The 23,662-nt window shown below is 42.8% G+C and overlaps 1 protein-coding gene across 2 annotated transcripts in view; it reads right to left on the bottom strand.

Moving 5' to 3' along the window:
- ARHGAP25 (Rho GTPase activating protein 25) overlaps positions 1 to 23,662 on the bottom strand; it is an 81,408-nt gene that overhangs the window by 23,077 nt on the left and 34,669 nt on the right. Inside the window, exons 2-4 of one of the 2 annotated variants that reach the window (XM_037130923.2) lie at positions 17,622 to 17,821; positions 9,793 to 9,880; positions 4,499 to 4,615 (exon numbers count right to left, since the gene is read on the bottom strand). In XM_037130923.2, the coding sequence (XP_036986818.2) occupies positions 4,499 to 4,615; positions 9,793 to 9,880; positions 17,622 to 17,821 (405 nt within the window). The remainder of the gene's footprint in view (positions 1 to 4,498; positions 4,616 to 9,792; positions 9,881 to 17,621; positions 17,822 to 23,662) is intronic. The other variant, XM_037130924.2, reaches the window with a different exon arrangement.

Genomic DNA, 23,662 nt, shown 5'->3' with positions numbered 1-23,662 from the left:
TGGGCAGTGTGATGTTGCCAACCCAGTGTTCATCCCTCCATTCACTCACAGGCCAGGAATAGAGGACTCGTCTTGGATACCACATTCTCGTTCATGGTGTATTCATTCCCATGTCCTGACAATGTAACCTCTGAAATATTTCACAAACCTATTTACTTCTCTCTATCCCCACCACTCCCCCCTCTTCCAAGCCACCTTAGAACGAAGACTAACATCTTTAACAAGGCTATTTCCACTATTATCACCTTCCTCTCAATCCAGAGCCTATTATTCCCGTCACAGGACCTTTGCCCATGCTATTTCTCTGACTGAGCCACTTCCTCTTCCCATTTCTCTGCCTACTTAGCCTCTATTGGTCCTTCAGATTTAAGCTGTTCACTACTTCAGGGCTTCCCTGAGTTTCTTGATAAACACAATCCCCTCCCACCTGTTATGTATTTTTCCTTTGTGGTACTCTTTAGAGTTGTAATTTTATGGTTTTCTTCAGATGTTTAAAAGTTAACTTCTCTGTCTTCTGCTATACTGTGAGCTCCTCGAGAGAACAGACTTCCTCTTTCCTTTTGCTCTCTCTGCCCTCTGTCTTTATCCCCATCTCTCTCACTGTCGCACCCCTGGTGCTAGTACAGTGCTTGGCATATGACACATGATCAGGAAACATTTATTAAGCAAATGAATACACTTGTATCTGTCTGGTGTTCGGACCTGAGGGAAGAGGGATGAAGGAATTAACAAAAATAAGTAAAAATCATCCCTCGTAATGTCCAGTTTAGCTAAAGAGAAAGAACCAGACACATGGAATAACAGTGAATCACAGCACCAGCATACTCTCACAAGCTAAACTCTGCTACAGATTGTGAAATCATGTACTGAAGGCCACAGAACTTAAAATTGGGAGGAAGTAAAGGAACCTAGACATTTAACAATTCAATATTCATATATTCTATGCCTGGTGTTGGCAAACACACAAAGACACTTAACACATGGGACCTACCCCGGGGTCTTATAATCTAGTTGGCCCGAGCAGAGCTGTGCGCAACTTAGTGCAGTGCTTATGCACCCGACAATGGCCTGGGAACAAATTTCAGATGGCCAGGCTGCAGAGGAAGAGGGCAAAGCAGGTCCCGACTGAGTAACAGTTTGCAACATGAACTGCCTGCTCCCTGGGGATGTGACAGAGACCAGGTTTCAATGTGGGAATCCAGGGAAGGCAGAGCCTTCTTGCTAAAAGAAGGGGACGTTTTGGAGAAAATGGCCAGCTGTGAGCCTGGGAACAGAAACGGAGATGTGATCTCCTCTCCTTTTCTCCCACTTAAATCGGGAAACCCTGGAACTGCACCCAGTACTTCCGAGTAAGGTGCTGCTCTCTTAGGTGTGATCGATAGTAAGAAATATGTATTTGGTCTTTGACTCCTTTCCTGGCACAGGGTTCCTAAAACTCAGAATTTCCTGTACACGAGTTCTAAAGGTGTCTTTTATCTTTTGGAAAGTACCTAAGGATGGGGCGAGGGGCTTGTTGCCAGCAGAACCAACCATGTGATTAGAGGTTTGGAACTTTCAGTCCCACCGTCCGAACTCAGAACTTGGGAGAGGAGAGAGGGCCTGGAGGTTGAATCAATTGCCAATGGCCAATAATTTAACCAATTATACCTGTGTTATGAGACCTCCATAAGGACCCCAAAGGACAGGGTTCAGAGAGCTTCTGTGGCAGTAAACACATGGAGATGTAAGCAGAGCAGAGCAAAGCTCCCGGAGAGAGCATAAAGGCTCCATGTCCCTTTCTCCACACGTTGCCCTACACCCCTCCTTCATCTGGCTATTTCCAAGTTACATCCTTTCATAATAACTCTCATCCAGCCAGTAAACTGGTTTACTCAATTCTGTGAGCCACTTTAACAAATTAATCAAATCCAAGAAAGGGGTCATTGAAACCTCCAGTCTATAGCCAGTTGTTCAGAAGCACAGGTGATAATCTGGGCTTGCATCTAAAGCATGTATGTGATTAAGGTCAGTCCCGTCGGACTGAGCCCTTAACCTGTGGGCCTGATGCTATCTCTGAGTACACTGTCAGAACTGAGTTAAACTGTAGAACACAGAGCTGGTGTCTGAGACGTGCAGGAATCATCTACACAACCACATTGGAATTGGTTTCTGAATCAAATAAGGTGAGAGGAATGCTCAGGGCCAGCTATGAGGCAGGAGGAGCCTTAGGGAAGAAGTTGGGTATGTTTTGGAAACCGTGTAGGCCATTTCTCCCATAAAGGGAAAAAAGGAGCCAGAAAGGAGGCTGGGACAGGAAGCATTGCGCAACTATCACCAGAATGACTTCCAAAACTCAAAGTTGAGATTCGTTACCTAAGGTGTATAGATGAGCAACAGGGATCTGAAATTATCCTGCAGTTGAACTCAAAATGGTTTTGTCTGAACATTTTTCTGGGGAGAGTATCTAAAGCTTTTATTGAATTGTTTAAGGGGTCTGTTCATTTACTGAATAATGCAGATAAGCTGGTCGTCACTTAAGAAATTGGAGAGCCCGGGGGAGAAGAACACAGTGCTGCTATGGGAAGAGGGACCATTCCTTTGCCCATTCATTTCGTAAATATTTACTGAGCACCCTCTCTGTTTACATTCTGAGATCCAGCACTGCCCAAAACAGAGGGGGAAGGTCCTGCAAAATAAGTTGAAGTTTTCATTCTAGTGAGGGGAGGCCAACTGTGAACAAAACAAATGGGTAAAAATGTTAGAAGGTCAATGCCAAGGAGTAAAGTGAAGTGGGAAAAGGGGACAGGGAAGGCTGGGAGTAGCGTGGGGAAGGGTCCAATGTTAAATGAGATGATCGAGGGCAGGATCATTGAGGTGATGTCTGAACAAAGACCTGAAGAAAGCAAGAGACCAAACCATGCAGCTTCCTGGGGAAAGAGAATTTTAGACAGAGGAAACAGCAAGTACAAGGACCCCAAATCAGAAACATTTTTTCTTCTTTGGAGAAAAGCAAGGAAGCTGGTGAATTTGGAGAGGAATGAGCATGGAAGAAGATTCTGGAAAACAAGGTCAAAGATAATGGAGGGGGCAGATTGTACACTATGAGTCATTATAAGGGTTTTGACTTTTCCTCAAGATAGAAAAGAAGTTATTGGACAGTGCTGAGTGGAGAAGGACCTTGGTATGACAGACAGGTTTAACAGGTTCACTCTGACTGCTCTGTTGAAAACAGACTGTAATTCAGACAAGACAGTGTGGCACCTCAGCCAGGATGGTAGGAGTGAAGGTTGTGAGTAGTGGGGAGGTTCTGAGTGTGAAAAGCCATAGAAAGTTTCACAAAGCATTGCAATAAGGCAGCAGCAATATTCTCAGAGCCTTCCCAGTGGTGGAGGGTGCATGCCCTGCCCACCTAGCAGACACCATGGGGCATTTTACAAGTGCCATCCTGATGTGGAGAAGAGAGCCAACCACACAGGCAGGAGCCCTGGCCCTGCTCCTCCCTAGCTGAGCCCCTTGGACAAATCATTTACTTCTGAAGGACTGAAGTTTCCTGACTTACAAACAGGAAGACCATATGTCTGACTTGCTCTGGAACCTCAAACTGAACTCTGCTGCCTTCAAATGTCTTCTCTTCCTGAGGTCTACCATTTTGGGTTCAATGAGAGGCTTAAAGAACATCTGAAATGCCACATAAGAGCCAAACCCTGCTCCTTGAATAAATAAATAGTGCTGTACCCTTCTTTCCCCTCCCTTGGACTTTCCCCTGCCCACAGGACTTATGCTTGACTTGCTTCTCAGGGTGGTGGCCTTGGGGTGAGAGGAGGTAGAAACCCCATGTAGATTATGACAGAGTGCTGCAGTTCACTGTGGCAGCAAGACTGAGCCGAGCACCACACGAACACAGATGCTGATTACGCACGCAGACAGTACTTTGACTCAGAGCAGGTGAATAATTAGACAATATCTACTACCCTTGTCAATACAGACAGCCTGAAGCACTGGGCTGGGGAAAATGGACAATGTCAACAATTTCACAATACAGAGCAATAAGGAAGGCAGAAGCTAAGCTTATGAAGGCTGGATAGCATATAATAGAGCTTTAGTAAATAAAAGATTCATCTCAGCCTGATTAACACCATAAAAATGTTGTGTTTAGAAAGTGGGAAATAGTAAATGGAAACTATTTTGTAATAGATTGCCACTGTTCAGGTAGACTAAGGCAGACACTCTTGAGTTTGGCTGTCTCATCCAAGTCACTTTTCTTATAGCCCCCAGTGGAGAGGTTACAGGGCACAGAATTGCCTCCCTGCCCCAGATCCTGGGATCACAGGTGGCCTTCAGACAACAGCTGAGATCACCTGGGGAGGAAAGCTAGAGGTTCGACAATAAGTATGGCCTCAGAGTTGTCCTCTGGTCTTCTTTGAACATTGTTCAAGGAAAGATCATGTCTGGAGCTACTTCCTCCCCATCCCTGAGATGTTACAGACACCTGACCAGAAAAGCCTGCCGGAGTCCTTACCTCCAGAGGGTGTGCCAGCAACTCTCCTAAGGAATTTAACCCACTCCTCCATCTCCGCCTGGGAATTGGCCATGAGGACATAGGAGTCCTGTCCCGTGCGACTCTGGTCCCATGAAGCTGGAGGAAGAAGTAACAATAATGAAGGTCTCAGAGTGGTAAGGAGCTAGTGCAGGGCAAAGCAAAAAGAAGCTGCATCTGAATCGCTTCCTTGGTTCAACAAAAAAACCAGTCAGACAACACCAAAGCATTATCTACTTATCCTCAGTGGCACTGAATATCTGTGTACTCTTGATTGTTTTTTGCTGAAGCTCTAATTCTATAGACAAACCATTGACCATAATAGTTTGCAATCAGGATGACTTGGGCTGAGTGCTGCTCCCATGGAAGACGTGTAGGAATCATCTACACAACCACATTGGAATTGGTTCCTGAATCAAATAAGGTAAAAGGAATGCTCAGGGCCAGCTATGAGGCAGGAGCATTTGCTATGAAAAAGGAAGAGGAAATGCATGAGGCAGTTTCAGTATTAGAGGAGAAGAGATTGGCCCATCCAGATTTGAAGACTTCAGTTCCTTGTGCCAATCACGGGTACTTCATAAGCTAGCCTTAAACTCAGTTGTGAGGGTGGGGAAGAGAACAGCAGCTCAGCGGGGGAGTGACAATAAACATATGTGTGCCTTTCTCACAAAATCAGTGCTTCCTGTTCAGGATTACTTACTGCTCTCCTGCCTGCACAAGACATGGCAGATGGTAAATTCTCAATACATATCTAAAGGACAAATGAAGTTTGTTAGGACTTTCTTTACCATTAAATCTTGTGTTTACTCTAAACACAAGATTATAAACAGATATGTGTAGTGTTTCCTGAATTGGTGTTCTCACACTGACGAAGGGGTAGAGAAAATGACAGGGGGGTGGATGTGGCAGGGGAGAAGACCAAGAAAATGAGAAAAAGCGACAAAAGAGAAAAATAGGGACAGAGAAGGAGAAGAGAGGAAGAAGGACAGCATCATACGTGGGTCTTAGGAAAGACAAAAAAATAATAGCGATCCCTTTCAATTACAAGATACTATTATCATTTCAAAGCACCTTCATAGACATCAACCCATTCTTCTCTCAATGTCAGGCACTTCCCTCAAAGGGAGCCTGTTTTAGCACTACCTTTGTGGTCAAACCTATATTTTCTTGCAGGAAAACAAAAAGACTTTTAACTTCCCATTGGTTCTGGTCTCTTGAACTTATCTTAATGTCACCAAGCCTTGCCTTCTTTTACCCTTTGTGATGACCTAATTTTGAATTGACCTTATCATGGGGTCATCAGCCCCTCTGAGCAGAAGTGTCAGTCCATGGAAGTCTTGGCTCTTCAGGAACATCCTGAGACCTGGGTGTTTCCAAAAGTAGAATGGGAAGCAAAACATTCTCAGGTCAAAACTAAAATTTTCCATAGAAATCACAACAGCCCTTTGCTCTAGTATCATTTCCACTCTACGGATAATGTAAATGAGGCCCAGAAATGCCAAGGCACCTGCTCATTTGTACCCAGTTAAGTACTGCCAAACTCAGGGCAAGGCTCTTGGTCTCCCTTTTACCAAGAGTTTCCACTAGCCCACATTGCTTCAAATTTTACCTTGGCCAAAATTCATATGGCATCCTTCCCCTCAATGCCTACACTCTAATCTACTGTGTTATTAAGAACATGCCTTTTTTGTTTACCCCGTTTCCTAAGAGATCATGGCAACCCCATTGAGAAACATCCAGCTCTCAAAATGTCTTGGAGTAGCCAGGGCTTCCATGTACTTACCCTTCTGGTTAGAAAATCTGATAACCCAATGACAAGATTAATCCAAAACTGGGTCATCCTAAAGAGTAAAGAAGGTGATGCACAGTGATATTAATACGGGTTCAAGAAACCAGAACCAAAAGGAATTTGAAAATCTTTTGTTGCCCTATAAAAAATATTTGGGCACATTGAGGTGGTAGGATGGGTTCTCTTTTAGGGAAATTGCCTAACATTAATACAAAGCCCATGAATAGCAAATCTTCCCTCAGGGACATACTTTCTCTGACTTATTTTGTTCAACCTATGTCACATATTGGGCTGTTTTCCTTGTCGGAAAGGAGCCTCCCTTATTTTCTGCCTCTGCCTAAGGAACTCATTCACTTTTGAAACCTCGCTCAAATGTTGTCTTTTCTAGAGACCCTTTATTAGTATCTTCTCTTCTCACTCCAAATTAAGTGGGGACGCCCTATTCTATAAATTCCTTAACATTTTACCCTTACTTCTCTAACAGTGATAGCTACATTATCCTGAACATTAGTATTCTTATCATTAATATCAAGGTAATTACTTAATATGTCCCAAAATAAAACCCTGATCTTCCCCAAAAAAACTTGATACGGGCACAAATCTCAGCAAATGCATCCTTCCCATTGCTTAGGTAAAAACCTTGCAGTCAGCCTTGACTTGTCTTCTCGACATCCAATCCATCAGCAAATGGTCCCCACTACCTTAAAACTGTATCCTTAAAATGATTATTTCTCACTCCTTCACTGTTCCTATCTCTGACTTGGATAATTGCAATAGCCTCTTCACTGGTCTCTCTGATCCATCCTTGTCTCTTTTTATTCTCAGCTCAAAAAATTTTTAAACATAAGTCAGGTCATGTCACCTCTTTGCTCAAAACTTTCCAATGGCTTTCCATCCTTATAGAATAAAAACTAAACATTTTACAATCGCCTGCAAGTGCCTTAAACTCTGTGCTCACCCCTGACAATCTCCCACTCTTCTTTCCCGTCATTATTCCACAGTAACCACACTGGTCTCTATGATGTTTCCTGAACATGTGAAATAGGCTCAGAGACTTTGCATGGACCGTTCCCCTTCCTGGAGTGCTCTTCCTCCAGATGTGCACTTGGCTTACTCCTTCAGCTACTTCCCATCTCTCCTCAAAGGTCACCTTCTCAATGATGCCTACTCTGCCTGCTCTATTTAAAATGGCAAATCAATCACTGCCATCCCACCTTGACCAGTACTTCTCTTTCTTTGCTTAAATGTTTTCTATAGTGCTATTCCATCATAAAAACTATAGAATTTACTCAATCATTTGGGTTTTTTGTCAGTCTCCTCCCATGCAGGCTATTTTACTCTTTGCTGGATTCCCAGTTCCTACAATAGTGCCTGACTTATAGCAGGTGCTCAATAAATTTGTTGAATAAATGAATGACATCTAATAAGACAGCACAAGAATTAAAAGCAACATAGCAGAAGAAATAAACCCCCTTATCCCTGGTGACTCCCTTTGGGCAGGAGAACAGATCATTTTTCTGCTAGAGGTAATAGAAAGAGGGAATCCTGCCCTGAATTTTTGCCTGTCCCAAATAAAGAAAAACATAACTACAAAAGTCTTCTCTGTGACCTTTATGGAACTAACACTGATGACCACAGACAGAGGGCCCCGATTAGGAAGGTCATTTCTTATGCCAGCAATGGCCCCTGAGAATCATCTTGCACAAGAGGATGACAAAAAGAGGAACTGGAAATTCCCTGCATCATAACCTAAAGGGTTGTCTCACTTTAGGTTGGGAGGAGCCTTGGAAATGATGGCACCTTTAGGCAAATTGTTCCCCACCTTATTATTGCTTTAGAATTGTTGTTTGTCCTTATGAGACTCTATGTGTGTGTGTATGCACATGTGATTTGTCTAAAATTTCCACAGTAGCCCAGGAGACAGCCGCAAGTATGAGTGATAATGACAGAACAAATCTTCATTTTATCCTAGCACAGCAGTCTGTGAGGTTACTGGACTTCGGTTCAAAGACCATGGTAAATTTGCAGCTGCAGCTTTCAGTAGGGCTATCATACACTGAAAATCCAGGCTTTGGGACATGTGTTACCATGGATGGCTGCATCTCATGAATTTTTCTGGGGAAGTGATGCTAGGAATGGAAGACACCCTTGGGAAAAGGGTGGGTTTTCCTGGAGAGGAAAGACTAAAAAGTAAGTGCCTCCTCTGAGGAGGAAGAGAGATGGATAGACCTTTAGATAAGAAAACAAGAGTGTGCCTGTGAAGGGCTACCTGGGGAGAGCTGCACTTAAAAAAAACCCACATATTTTTCTCTGTTTTCAATAAATAAATTTATTTCAATAAATTAAATAGTCATAGCCAGTTTTAGGATCTGCTTCTACATTATAATTTCCTCTAGTTCTTCCCAAAATAACAAGCACTTTCATGGCACTAACGGTACACTGGGTACTCTGCCAAGTGTTTCACATAGATTTCTTTATTTAATCCTCACTATTATCACCATTGTCTCCGTTTTACAGATTAAGAAACAGAGGCAGGGAGAAACTAGGTAACTCGATCAGAGTTACACAAACAGTAAGTGACAGGGCCAGTAAGTGACAGGGCCAGGACCTGGGCAGGATGGCTCCAGACCAGGCATGTCTCACCTCCGCACTATGCGGCCTTCTCCATCAAGTTTCACGTGCACCCAGTTGCCTTGTGTGAGTGGTAGGAAAGAGTTAAGGGAAGGGGTGTCAGGGGCCCTGTGGCTTCCCCTGTCATGTCAGCAGGGCAGCAGCAGCCTGGCTGCACAGCCATAACAGCAGTTTGGGGGCTCCTGCCGGAGCTGGTGCTGTCAACTGAGTGAGAGACAGGGACAAGCAGCCTCAGTGTGACAGTCACACAAATATAAACAAACTCCCCTTGAGACAAGTTGAGACAAATTTCCCTTGCCCCCTATGCATTCCAGGAAGGTAAAGTAACTCTTGATCAGGAAAAGCACCCTCCACTGTGCTGATAACACGTGAATTACAGCACCTGACACATGCTAAGTGCCCCGTAAGTTGGAGCTGTCATTTCTTATTAGGTCACACTGAACCATAGGAAACTGTTGACTGTGGACCACTTTCTACCTACCAAATTGGCAATTTCACATGGTCCAATTTATAGTTTAACTATTAATTTTAATGTCCCACTCACCTTCTAGACTTCACTTGTTTTAGTAAGCAGGGAGGATGTACTTTTCTGATCAGTGTCTCACTGCCCAGTGGAACACCTGGTTCCAAGTCCACACTCATGAAATGCATCCAGAGTTGAACCGAATGCACACCCACTTATTCTACTTGCTGGTTAATGAACTAGTATAGGTTCATTGACTATATACAGAACCACGGTGAATCCTTATTATGTTGGTGGGCCAGTTGTTGACAGACTCACTGAATATATCTGACTTCCAGGATCCAAAAGAAGATGGGAATGTAATATAGCTCTGTTCCACCTTTCCTTGCTTACCTGGAATGATCTCAAAGACAAACTTCCCTGCTTCTTCTGGGTTTGTGGCAATCTCCTTGATCGTACTTCCTGGTAAATACATACAACCCTGAAAGATAAAAAATCAGGGCTTTAAGATGAGCAGCAATTTTATCACCTATTAGCTAACATTAAGTTGAAAGACAGATAGGATGGGGAAGGGATAGAGAAGAATATGGCAAACTAGCTTTGAATGGGGCCCTTCTGCTGTTCAGGCCTTGGTCTAATTAAGTGGTCGCTATCTGAGAGCAAGCTGGGTGTCTAGAGAGAAAAGAACAAAGTGCTGACAGGAGATGAGCTGAAGGGGCACAATTACCCACAACTGTCTCTTCCCACTTTTCCTCAGACCCGACTTCCTGTGTCTGGCTAAACCAGACACCAGATCTGTGAGAAGGTAATGCTTACCATTCATATCCCCTGCAGAACTGAACCACAGTTAGCCATTCAAAGGCATGGAGTCTTCCCCCTTCCTAAGCACCTTGAATATGCTATTTATTCAGCCTTCTAGCAATCCTCTAAGCGAGCTATCATTATGCCCACTGACAAGTCAGAAAACTAAGGATCAGAAAGATTCTGTAATTTGCCCAATGCCATAGAACCAGTAAGTGGCAGAATAGGAAATCATCTCAGAAGTGTGTTTGAAGCCTCTTACGCGTGAATGTGTTATTAGAAAAACAAGTCACTTCCACCGTGTGTGTGTTCAGCGCCTCACCCTTTACAGTGAGTGCACTGTCACATGCCCGTCTCATCAGGTCCCCACAGCAGCTCAGATCCGCAAGACCGGCCACTTCCACTTTGCACATGAAGAAGCCAACACTTTGAAAGTCTTAAGTGACTGCACGAACAGACATAGTTCACATGTTCTAGAGTTAGTGACTCATAATTTATGTCTCACTGGCTGTTGGAGGTAGCATTTCTGATTCTGAGCTAATAAACATGCACGTCTCTATTCCAGAACAAAGTGCGGGTGAAGAGGACTGGCAACAAAGAAGCCATGAAGGTGAGAGTCTTAAGGGGCTCTCAGATCAGCTCAGGAGCTAAAAAGACTAAATGTTTCTTGAGTGTCTAGAAATAAAAGTGTCTAAGACTGAGTGAGAAAGTGGAAGAAAAAAGAAATGGAGAAGGAGAAAAGGGAAAAGGAGAAGAAAAGTGAAGAAGGCTATAAAGGCAGAGGAGAGGAAGGGGGAAGGAGAAGAAAAAGAAAAAATAGTCTGTAAAGGGGAATTCTCCATGTTTTTCACACTTTTCTAATTTTATTACTTAAAAATAACCTCCACTTCCATGGTCCTCACCATCTTTAAATATCAATGACCTCAGAAAAAAATTACCCTGAGGTTGTGCTGCTGGGCTACTTTGCATGAGTTATGGCACTGAAATAAAAAGCCCTGTTATTTTTAGATAGAAGGGAGCGCCACCTGATAGGGAGGGGGAAAAAAGAGGTACCTGCCTCTCTCAACTGCCTCACTAAATTACTATTTGATACCCCAAATCATTTCACCCAAAAATAGTAAAAATAAAATATCAAATATATAAATACTACGTATTGAGTGATTACGAGATGACAGGCTCTGTGTTAAATGCTTTGAATACACAATCACATCTAATCTCCAGAAGAACTCTGGGAGGGACGAGTGATACTTTCCTCATTGGAGAGATGAAAAAGTAAGGCTCTGAGAGGTTAGTTAACCAGTCCAACATCACAAAGCTAGTTAAAAGGAAAGCTATAATTTAAACATTGGTCAGTGGGATTCCAGAATTACAAGGCTTTATTTACAGGTTCCACTTTCTTGCTGAAAAAAGTAATGATCAGAGTTAAACTAAATCACACCAAGACATGACAAACTGTAAGACATTTTCCCCAGACTGAGCACCATGACCTGGAACAGGAGAAAGGAAGAGCAGGAAATAGTAAAAAGCATTAGTGAGGGTGGGGGTGGGGCGGGAACAGTGATAGGGAAGAAGTACTGTGTGAGAAAAGGAAGGACCTAAGTTGCCCTTGGCCACTTTTGCCTACTTAGCAAGTTGATGGGGGTGGACTCTGTACAAAGACGGAAGGAGGGAGAGGTTTTCACTGGAGGCCACGAATCCCACAGCAATGGTGCTGGGGCAAGAGGTGTGTTGGTGGTAATGCCAGAACTCACTTACGTTGGCTTAGAACTGTTACATTTTCAGGAACTCTGTGAACCAAATGTTAAACACAGCCATTACTGGAAGTTAAATTACATAAACTTACAATGAAATATTTTATATTAAAAATAAAGGCAATAATACTAAAAATTCATCACTTCCTAATCATTTACTAATTTTAACCGTGATTTTTGTTCCAGTGTTTATTCACATCTGATCTGTGTGGTGGAAATTCTATATAACACTGTGCCACTACTGCACATTTCTTCTCAACTCTGTGTTCAGTGATGTCTTGTTAGTAGCTTGAGTCCACCATGGCGGGAATACTTACACCACAGAAATTGGCAAATGCTGCATCCAGATCAGCTCCCCTACCACAGTATTCCCCAGCACACCACTGTACACAACCACCTGGGTAATTTCACAGAAAGCAGGAGACGAGACCATGGGATAACTCGGCCAGGCTTATGTAAACCACAATTGTAGCAGAGACTTGAGGGCAAATTGCTGAGGTTCTGTTTTAAACAACTTCCCTGACAAGGAAACTTTTGGGATGAGTTATATAAAGCTAGGTCATAGAGTTACAGAGCATTAAGCTGTGAGAGCTAGACAGACCTTTCTGAGAACTCAAAGAAAAAAAAATGCACAGACTGTCTTCCTTCAAGCCTAGAGGTTCTCAAAAGCGTATACACAGGAGTCCATCATTAATGTCCCATAGCTTATGGAATCATTATATAATCATTCTCCTTTGTGGAAATTAGGTTCACTATTTCTCATTATAAGTAGCACTCCATATATCTTTACTTTTGGATAGGTTCTTAAAACCAGAATGATTGGGTATGGTTTTTTTTTTTTTGGCTCTTGGAAATGTGGTCAAATTGCTTTCTAGAAAGGTTGCACCAACTTACCCATACACCATCCGTACATTTAGGGCCTTCCCATCCATCTGACTGCTCTGAGACTTTTAGGGTGTCTTCTTTTTTGAGATTTTCTGGGATCAGTGTGTGTGCTGTTTTTAAATTTACAGTGAGTTTGTATTTTTGTCATAGAAAAATTAGAAACTAAACAAAAAATTTTAAATTATGTGTAACTCTAGCAGCTACAGATAACCACAGTTAACACTTCTGTGGATTTCTTTCCAAGCCTTTTTCGATAAATAAAGATTCATGATTTTTTTCTCAAGAATGGGATTAGTATATACTTCATCCTTTGTTGTAAACTACTTTTTTTCCAAAACAGTAATATTATGGATATCTTCCAATTTCAATAAGTATTAATTTAGGGTATCAATGGCTGAATTGTATTTTATTGTGCGTGCACCTGTGTGTGTGTATGTATGTGTGTGTATATACATACATATAGATAGATAGATAGATAGATAGATAGATGTATATATATATATATATATATATATATATAGAGAGAGAGAGAGAGAGAGAGAGAGAGAGAGAAGGTCTCCTGATATAATTACATAATTTAGCCTCTTCCACTGGGCATTGTTTTCATATCACTACTGTAAACAACATAAACAACACAGTGGTGAAAAGCTATACAGCTAAATTTAATTATCTACATCAGTGTCAGTCACCAACTTAGCTTAAATCCCTGAAACTAGAAATGCAGGGTCAAAGGGTTTGCATTTTTAAAAGAAATACTGCCCTCCAAGAAGGTTGTATGAATTTCCATTTCCACCAGCGGTGCATGAAAAGTCCTGTTTCCTACCGCACTGAAATGTTTAGAAAATCTTTGCCAATTTGATTTTAAAATCTTTGCCAGTTTGATAAAGGGACAGAGGTATCTCATTGGCTTACCCTGCATGTTTTCAATTATTACTGAGATTGAAATTTTTTGTTTGCTTTTTGGGCATTGCAGTTTTGGGGAAACTGACCATTTGTGTCATTCGCTCATTTTTCTATTGAGCTGTTTCTTAGAGACTTGAAAGAATACTTTAAATATTAATAATATTTATTTACTATAGCTATACAAATAATTTTCCTATTTGTTATTTGCTTTTCCATGTTATTATGTTGGCTTTTAAGGTACAGATATTTTCATTTAAATTTGCTTTCCTTTGTGCTGTTTTTGTTGCTATGCTTAAAATACTCCTGCCTCCCAAAGATTATGTGAATAAGTACATTTTCTTTCAGGGTCTTTATTAATGCTTTTTTTACATTTAGGTCTTTAATTCATCCAGAATCATGAATGGTGTGAAAAATAGTGTACAATTATGCCTTTACTTTTTCTTAAGAATTTAGCTCATGTCTGTTACTTTCATTTCATTTTAGATATTGGCAGTGTCTATGGATCCCAAAATAATATTAAATGATAACACAATAAAAGCACAATATTTTGAATAGATTTTTCTTTAGCTTAATGAAATAATTATGGATATATTAAAAGTCCACAAGGATATCCTTATAATTCTTGTTTGTAAGGACGACATAGGAACATCAGCCCAACAATGTTCCTATATTATCATGAATTAGAAAATGAATTATAAAATGTCCATACAATAGATTATTTTACTACCATTAAGAATTACATTGTAGAATATTTAATTAGAATGAACAATATTCATGATATATTATTAATTTTTAATTAAAGAATATTATTATACTTTTGTATTTAGAATATTAATTTTTTATTTAAAAACATTATTATAATTTTGCATTCAGAATAAACAAGTTTCACCCTGGCTGGTGTAGCTCAGTGGATTGAGCACGGGCCTGTGAACCACAAGATCTTGGTTTGATTCCCAGTCAGGGCACATGCCTGGGTTGCAGGCCAGGTCCCAGCACAGGATGCATGATATTTCTCTCCCTTCTCTCTCTCCTTCCCTTCCCCTCTAAAGATAAATAAATAAAATTTTAAAAAAATAAACAAGTGTCTAAATGTATGTATATATAGAAGAAAGTGAAAGAGGTAAGAATTTGGGTGATTATTTTTGCTGATGGGATAATTTTTATTTCTTACCTTGTGTTTTTCCACATCTTACAAATTTCTTGCCAGGCACACATATAGCTTTTGTAATAAAAATCTACCTAAGGTAAAATATTCTTTCTAAGAAATTCATTTTATTTCTAAAAACTTTTTCAAAAAACTGTTTCTATCTTAAATGAGTACTTGATTTTACCCAAAGCTTTTTATACCCATCGATTTAGGGGTTGTGCAGTTGTACTTATATGATTTATTCATCTTGATCTCTTGGCCCAATGCCTTATATTAAGAGATTTCCTACAAAATAAACCACACTTGCCATTCTAGAAGCAGCTTTATCTAATGATCTCAAGATAATGTCATCCTGAGAGGACTTTGGGTTTCCTTCTCCAGAAGTAAGGGAGAGAAGCTGGGACCTTCAATAAATTATTTTACCCTTTGACATCAATTTATGCTTTTATAAAACTGCATTTTTTTACACATGCTTTATATCATTTGATACTGTGACAAATGCAGGCCAGATTGATTGCTTCACTTTACAAAAAAAAAAAAAAGAGGGATCCAAAAAAATTAAATATTTACATTATCAGATGATAATGTAATTACCAGATGATAGTCAAGCCAGAAAAACAACACAAACTTGTAAAGAACATTCATTTCACCTTCTATATTCCATGGAAGTAAATCCCACTGAGCTGTCCTTTCCTCTGATTCTGGAAGGCCCACACATTGTCCTCATCTCCCTCACTCTCTGCTGATGGAAGGCTTCCCGCATCAGCTATCAATGTACCAGTCACCACCATCTGAGCCCGTAATTACCCAGCTCCAATAGAACTGGGTTGTTCATAAAGGGAAGGAAGTCTGGTCACAATGCACAGGACACTGAGCAAGAACCCAGTCTGCGATGGGGTCTCTGGCCCTTCTGCAGCCTCTGCAGTGACCGGCACTCACAGCCGTCAGTGGAGCACCTTGTTAACCAGCTGCTGCTGATGCCTCAGGGATCCTTAAGTCTCTCCTTAAAACTGTCATCTACCAAAATCAGTCTCCTTTCTTTACATACGTTGCCAGGTACCCCCAATATCTTCACCCTTCTTGAGGCTTTGAGTGGGGGGACGGGTCCAGCAGGTTGCAGAGTCTGTCTTCCCTAATAAGCTCTTTCTGGTCATGCCCACTCTTCTACCTCCAGAGACATGTGCTCTAGATGGGGTGACCAGTTATCCTGATTTCACAAAGACATAAAGTTTATACCCAGGGTCTCAGGGTAATTATTAATAGCACCCCCTTTCATTCCCATGTACCATGACGGCCACAAAGAACCAGTGATGCTGTGACAAAAGATCTAAGCCCAAGCCCTGGCCAGGTGGCTCAGTTGATTGGCACATCATCCCCTACACCAAAACACTGTAGGTTGAATTCCTGGTCAGGGCACATATCAAGGTCATGGGTTCAATCCCAGGTTGGGGAGTATATAAGAGACAACTGATCTCTGTTTTTCTCTCTCTCTCTCTCTAAAGTCAATAAATACATCCTCGGTGAGGATTAAAAAATAAAAGATCTAGGCCCAAAGTTTAGAATCAAAGCCAGCTCTAGCCCCATTTAGTATATCAGGAAATCCTGTTAGCTATACTTTCAAAGTAATTCAGGAATCTGATCATTTTCCTCCAACCCACAACTCCCGCTTAGATTCTAAACATTATAACCTCTCACCTTGTGACTCCTCCCTCTGGCCATGAATCTATTTTTGAACACTGTATCTAGAGCCATCTTTTTTGCAACATAAATCAAAGAATTCCCCCTTTCTGCCCATCACCCTCAGTGTAAACACTCCAGTCCTTACCATGACATACAATGTCCTTTGCAGTCTGTGTCCCAGTCCTTCACCTCCCACACCGCCCCCACCTCTCTGACCTCGGCACTTCTGATTCTCGGTCCTTAGCTGTGCTGACCACACCCTGACCTCCTTGCTCTTCCCTATACAGGTCAGACATGCTCCAACTCAGGGCCTTTGCACTGGCTATTCCCTCTGCCTAAAGTGCTCTTTCCCCAAGACCTGCCCTACTACTTGTCTCTCCTCCCTAGAAGTCTCCCTCCTCAAATGTCACCCCCTTATAAGATCATTTTGTCCACCCTTTTAAAAATTATAACACCTCTCCCAAATGCTTGACCCACTGTTAACCCCTTCTAGATTTTCCTCACAGAACTAGTGATTTTCTAACAAACTACATAAATTTTGTTATTTATTATGTTTATTCTCTGCCTTTCCCCCTCATCTTCTAAGTTTGACATGGCAGATTTTTATCTATGTTACTCACTGGTTTATTTCAAGCACCCAGAACAGGGTTTGGCACATAATAGATGCTCAATAAATACTGATTGAACAAACAAATAAATGAAAGCCCCCAAATCAATTTTCCTAAACCCAAATCTACTCTCTCTGAGCCCTTGTACTCAGCATTACCATCAAGACCATGTTGCCAGCCCTGACTTAGAGCTGCGTTTAGGAAGTTCTCAGGGCTTCCTGGAGGAGCATCACCCTGCCATCTTTGCAACTCAGGGTATGTATCTAGAAAATGCTGAAAAGGAAAGAGTAACCTCCTCTCAGATAAGTGTGTGTCTAGTCCTAGTAAGAAGGGCCCAGTGAGTCTACAGTGATTTAGCTGGGCTCCACACCCCACTCCCGCATGCCTGGAAGCTCTGGGGAGCTTCCCGGGAGCTCTGGGAAAGGGGACAGACAGCCTGGCTGGTACCTGTGACTTCGTATCCTCTTCGTCCTTGTAGTAGTAGAGCTGCTGTGCCTTCAGCACGAAGTACCTCTGCTGCCAGTTTTTCACAATGGACCTCTGCTTCTTCAGCCAGCCCATCTTGATAGGCCTTTCCAGCGGGTTGGGGGTGGAGGACAGGTGGAAGGCAGCCATCGGCTCACCGGTCATCACACTCCTTGACCGAGCTGCGGAGAGGGATAGACAGGCAGTCTGACTGAGGGACGTGAAGCAGTGTGCAAAGAGCGGGTCGAGAGGTGAGAGAGGAACCCCCGAGGGGGCCGAGAGGTGGGTGGAGCCCCAGCCAGGTCCACCTCAAGAGTCCAGATCTGTATCAGAAAAAATCCCCGGTGACCCACAGCCGACAGGTCCAGATGAAGCCGAACTGAGACCTAGAAGGAGGTGAGAGCCAGCAGCCCAGTGCGTACGCAGTCCGGCAGCTGGGGTTGGCCCCCTCATTCTGCAAAACGAAACATTGGCTGGAGACTTCTGAAGAGGAAGTGGCCGCAGCATTTGACAAAAGGTGCTTCCTTTTTCCTGCGTGGGAGTCAGTATCTGACAAGAGAGAGGAGAAAATAATGCCTCGCTCTGAGGGTTCAGGGTGAGTCCCACGCAGCTGCACAGGCACCGGAAGCCGCTGGGCATTTTTTATCAAGGAGGAGCTGGTGTGCGTTGCTCGGGCCTCACTGTCAAACAGAGTCCTTCCCTGACTGACCCGCAAAGCACCGGCCATCCACACAGTCAGCATGCAGGCAGATGGCACCTCCTGAGTTTTTCTGACCAGCGTCACTGAGGGCCATTCTGTGCCCTGACCACTGAGAGTGTTTATAGCCCCTCCTGCTAGACCAAGGACCTCCCTGTAGCTGCTCTCCTGCTCCCTTTTCAGTCAGGTTGTCCCTCCCGTGTGGCTGTAGCACATAAGCGTCCGAAAGGAAAATGAATCAGCCAGCAGCATACAGATGCAGAATTTGAATCCAGACCCCTCAATCCACTGCATTGTGTCGTTGGCTTTTGTTTTTACACGAGAACTCTGCCTGTCATTGGATCAGGGCCAATGTCCACAGTTTGTCTCCACGGTCCTTCCCATCCAGTACAACTCTCTCCTTTTCCTTCCTCCACAGTGATGGATCACCCTGCCTGTGTTCCCATTTCAACACGTCCTCTAAGCCTCACCGTCCTTCTTTCCCAGACATTCAACAGTGCCCTCGAAACCACGCTGGAGCTCCTTGTCTCCTTGACCTTGCATGGTGCTCCACACTTGCCAGTCCCCAGTGTCTACATTCTTCTCTGCTGGAGGAAGTCTCCATCTTCCAATGCCTTTATTCAGCTTTTGCCAGTTCCCAGAACATTCACAACTGAACTAAGCCAGCTCCACTCTCCCCACAGCGTATCTCGCCTGGTTAGAGACCAGTTTTTCCCTCCCTGGCACTTTCACCCCGAGTCCATTGTGCAACTTCTCTGTGTCTCAGTTTCCTTACTGGTTAAACTAGGACAGTAATAGTCCCTACTCTAGGAAATTATTGTGAAGATTAAAGAAGCTTACATATATAAACCACTTAGTACAACCGCTAGGCCAAGGTAGCAAATGTTGCTTTTATCAACAGCTGACTTTACTTCCTACTGCCAGGATGGAGGTCAGCTTTGGGGGCTCCTTAAACTTCTCTCTCCATTTCAAAATGCCATTCCATCATCAAGCTTCCTCTCCTCCTACATCCCTATCCCTAATACATTGAATTGTCAACTTTCCCCGTTGCTTTGGATTCTCTTCTTTTATTTCATTTCAGGCCTGTGGTTCTCAAGCTTTATTTATGTTCGTGACATACTTTCAAATACCAAAATTTTATATGGCATTATAGAATCGTTCTTCCATCGGCTCTGGTCATATACAGAGTTACCACCCTATTTACATTTACCTTTCAATCCTGTACTGCCATCTGATGGGGACTTTACCCTACCTGGGCTCCCTTGACCCTCACAAGGAGTTTGTGTTCTCGTCACACATCTTAATTCTCAGGGGCTAGCTTGCAGTCACCCCTTACCTCCCACCAGGGACTGCAGAGGTCATACTATGTTGTACACAAGGGAAAAGATACGCTTGATCCGACGCCTGTTGGACAGGCGTCATCATAAGAGTGCATATACTCAACGCTAGTAAAAAGTAATCCGACATTTTTATGACAATTTGTCAGCACAATTATGAAGGGTTTGCTTTACATCTGTGTGTCCTAGAATTCCAGTTAAATTTTTTCTCAAATCTTGCTCCTTAGTCAACTGCTATCTCCCAGATCTTCCATCTGTAACCATCTGTAGAACAGAAATGGGCTAATCGCTTACTCTAAGGCTGTGCAAATGATCTGAAGGAACCACAGGAGGGTTTTGGCAGGAATACAATGGAGAGAAGGGAATCCAAAGAATTGTGTACAGCTCTATGTCTCCCTAGATCTGAGACTACAACTTGCAAAGACTCATATCTGCCCTAGAGAGAGAGCCAATAGTAGGGAGAGATGAAAAGAATGATTCACACACACAAAAAAGAGGTGGAAGAGTGAGGCGTTGTGGCAAATGCTGGGGGATTCTTCCCACCTAGGTATAGCCTCTGTGTGGCCCAGCCCAGTGTGACTTCTGTAACCATGAAGCTGAAGCAACATTAGACTCAGGAGGGAGGGACCCCTTGTAGCAGGGGCATAATGCAAAGTCCTCATTTGGCTTCTGGGTGATCACATCACCTATGGAGCCAGCACAGGAGAGGAGGAAAACAGACAGATGCCACCTGGTGATTACAAGGACTTGAGCTTCATGGGCTACACCCAGAAACCCAAGAAAATCATTAGAATCTCTATAGAAGATAGGAGAAGCTAAAGGTCTCAAATGGCATTGAAGAAGTGGGTTGTGGGGAGCAGGAGCAAAAAAGACACTGTAGATTGAAGAGAACTAACACCACAGAATATTTGCTGAGATATTCTTCTATCATTAGCTTTGGGAGATTTTTTATGCTTTGTTGTGGCAAAAACAACACTGACAAAAACAAACACACATAAGAACAAAACCTTCCTCTAGAAGCATCTGTGCATTGCAGAATATCCTAGCAAAGGTAGGTATGAGGATCTCATGTTGTTAGATCTGGGCAAGAGGAGTTTAGTTGCCACCTTGTCTGCCTGCATATTGTCCAGGCCTTGACTAACCATCTCTTAAATTCCAGACGTGGTGCTGCTCACCATACATCTACCCAGCATTTCTTGAGTGCCTGTCACCATGCCCAGTGTAGGTGGTATGATTGTGGTCACTGGGTCATGTGTTAAGATTTAGAGTGTGGATGGCTCAGTGCAAAACGCTCCACACTGCTGAAATTAGGCCCAAACATGGGGGAGATGACATCTGGGGTTCCAATGAGCAGTGACTAAGCAGGGGAGCTTTTTGTCCTATTCAGGTCCATCTTTCATCCCAGTCCTCCGTGTTGCTCATCAGCCAGGCATACCATGAGATGACTGAAAGATCAAGGAAGAAAGCCTGCTGGGGCTTAAGTTTGGCTTGGTTTCGACTAACTTTCCTTATTAGCTCCTTGGAACAGTCTCTCTTTGTGGGTGTGACTTGTTCCCGGATAAAGTAAACAAAGAAATCTGTTACTATTAATGGAACTGTTTCTCATAATGAAAATAATAACTATGATAAGCTTCACTTGTGATCCAGAGGTTGCACACTGAGTGCACGCTCCCAGCCCTGCAGGAAGGGTTTCTGAACCAGGTTGTGGGCTGAAGAGGGTGCTGCAGGCAGACCAAGGAGGCAAAGTGGGAAGACAGATACAGAACACTCTGGCCCGTTAAGTCAGAAACCCACCCTTACTCTAGTAGAAAGAGAAAGAACATCCCCTCGCATTGTGCTGCCCAGTACAGCAGACACTTGCCATGAGTGATTATCTACAGGAAAATGAATTAAATTCAGTTGATCAGTCACAGCAGCCACATTTCAAGTGCTCCGTAGCCCCATGTGGTTTGTGGCTAGAGTGGTGAACAACACGGATAAAGAACATAGCCATCATCTCAGAAAGCTCTATTGCTCATCATCTCAGAAAGTTCTATGGGCCAGAATCTGAGTGTTATCATTACTAAACATGGGACAAAATAGGCCATAAACGTTGGACAGCATTTCATCAAATAGAGAAATCAAGCTGGAGGGCCCGAGAAAAAAGTGGCTTCAGGTGGCAGAGTGAGAAGTCCCACCTTGATCTAAGAGATAACAGGGAGGCCCGTGATAACATACAGACAAGTTCTATAATTGTACTGCATATACTGAATTTTAGTGTGCAGGTGAGTAAGGGACCAGAAAGGAAGAAAGAGAAATGGAAGAAGTACACATTCCCAGAAATGCTGTTTCTGCAAAAACTAGCTGTTTTTTTGCCTCAAGTTGGAACAAAAAAAAAATAAATAAGGAAGTATAGACAGAAAGGTCAGCTTTGGAAAGTGTTATCATTTCCTTTTCCTATCTCCCCATCCTCTGACTTCAAATACCACCGCCCCTCAAAATAATCAATCACAAAAGCTTCTAGGGTCTACTTTGGAGATAGTTCTTCTTTCTGTTCTCAAGTGTGCCTCAGTTTAGATTCTATTTTAACGATGGCTCCAAATTTGTGGGTGAGATGGAAATAGTTCATCGAAAGCTGAAGGAACTACTGGAAGGTATTTTCTCAATATGACGACATGAGAAGTACATTAGCCTAGGAACCATGTTTGAAAAGAGAGTAGAATTTATATACTGTCACCCTGGCAACCCTGTCCTGAGCTGCAGACCCATCTATCCAATCGTCTGCAGTAGCCTCCATGGGAATCTCAGGGTCATCATGATGCTACTTGAACTTACCATCTTCCCCTCCACACACCCCCTCCATTCCCATGTGTTGCACCAACCAGTACACCCAAACCTGCTTGACCTGCACCAGTCTCTGTGATGTGCTGTGAGTGACCTCTTCCAGCCAACCAACCAAACCAGAAAGTTTCCCCATTCCTAGAGTCATCACAATCAAAAACTTTTTTTTTCTGATTCAGCCTTCTCACTACCCTGGCCTGGCTTTTTGGGGGTCCTTCTACCCTTTTCCTGGATTTCTACAATAGTTCTCTGACCTGTATCCTTCCTAACAGACCCACCTCTGATCCATTGATGACATTGTTTGTGACATGGTCCTTCTAAATCACAAAAAGCCTCTGCTGACCCTCCAACACATTTGTCCTAAAATATGAAGGCTTACCTCCTCCCTACCATGGGATTCAAAGTCCTTTGTGTTTCCTACTGCATTCACTATACTTCCTCCATACCCATCATGCACATCATCCATTACAATAAGCTATTTTCTTTGCTGGAATATTCTCCCATTCATGCCTATCTGCCCCTAATTTGACCTCTTGGAAAGCTCTTGTTTATCCTTCAAGACTTACTTCAGGCTCCACCTGCCATGAGAAGCTTTCTCAGTCCAGCCAGACTCAATGACTCCCTGGGATCTATTCCTTCTTAACTGGGTTCATATGTCCATCAAAGCAGTTATCTTCCTGCCTTGTCCTTTTTCTTACTGTCTTCCCTCCCCACTACCCTCTGAAAAGACAGGGGCTCTGCTTTAATGCTTTGGACTTGCTCATTCTTGTATCCCCAGCAGGCAAAGTGAAATAGGGCACAGGCTTTTACATACGCAGCCTTGGGTGAGTCATGTTCTATCTCTGAGGGTTTATTTCCTCCTCTGTGAAATTGTGATAATAACATGTGCCTTGTGGGGTGTCTAATCGGCAAGAATCAATAATGATAAGTAGACAGGCTCCAGCCAATATCTGCTTCTTAAAACAGAGCCATTATAAATGGAGACTATTATTATTAGCACTATTAGTATTAGTATGTACTCAATTATATATTAAAGGAGAGAAAAGGGAGAGAGAGGGAGAAAAGGAAAAGGGGAAGGCTAGCTGGACATTGTATAATATTCCAGGTGCAAATCCAGAGCATGAATTAGGATTGTGGCAGTGGAAAAGGAAAGAATAAGAGACACAACT

The sequence above is a fragment of the Artibeus jamaicensis genome, unplaced genomic scaffold (assembly GCF_021234435.1).
Source record: "Artibeus jamaicensis isolate MK-2021 breed Jamaican fruit bat unplaced genomic scaffold, CSHL_Jam_final contig_3174, whole genome shotgun sequence".
Taxonomy (NCBI): domain Eukaryota; kingdom Metazoa; phylum Chordata; class Mammalia; order Chiroptera; family Phyllostomidae; genus Artibeus; species Artibeus jamaicensis.
This window is presented reverse-complemented; position numbering and strand designations above follow the sequence as displayed.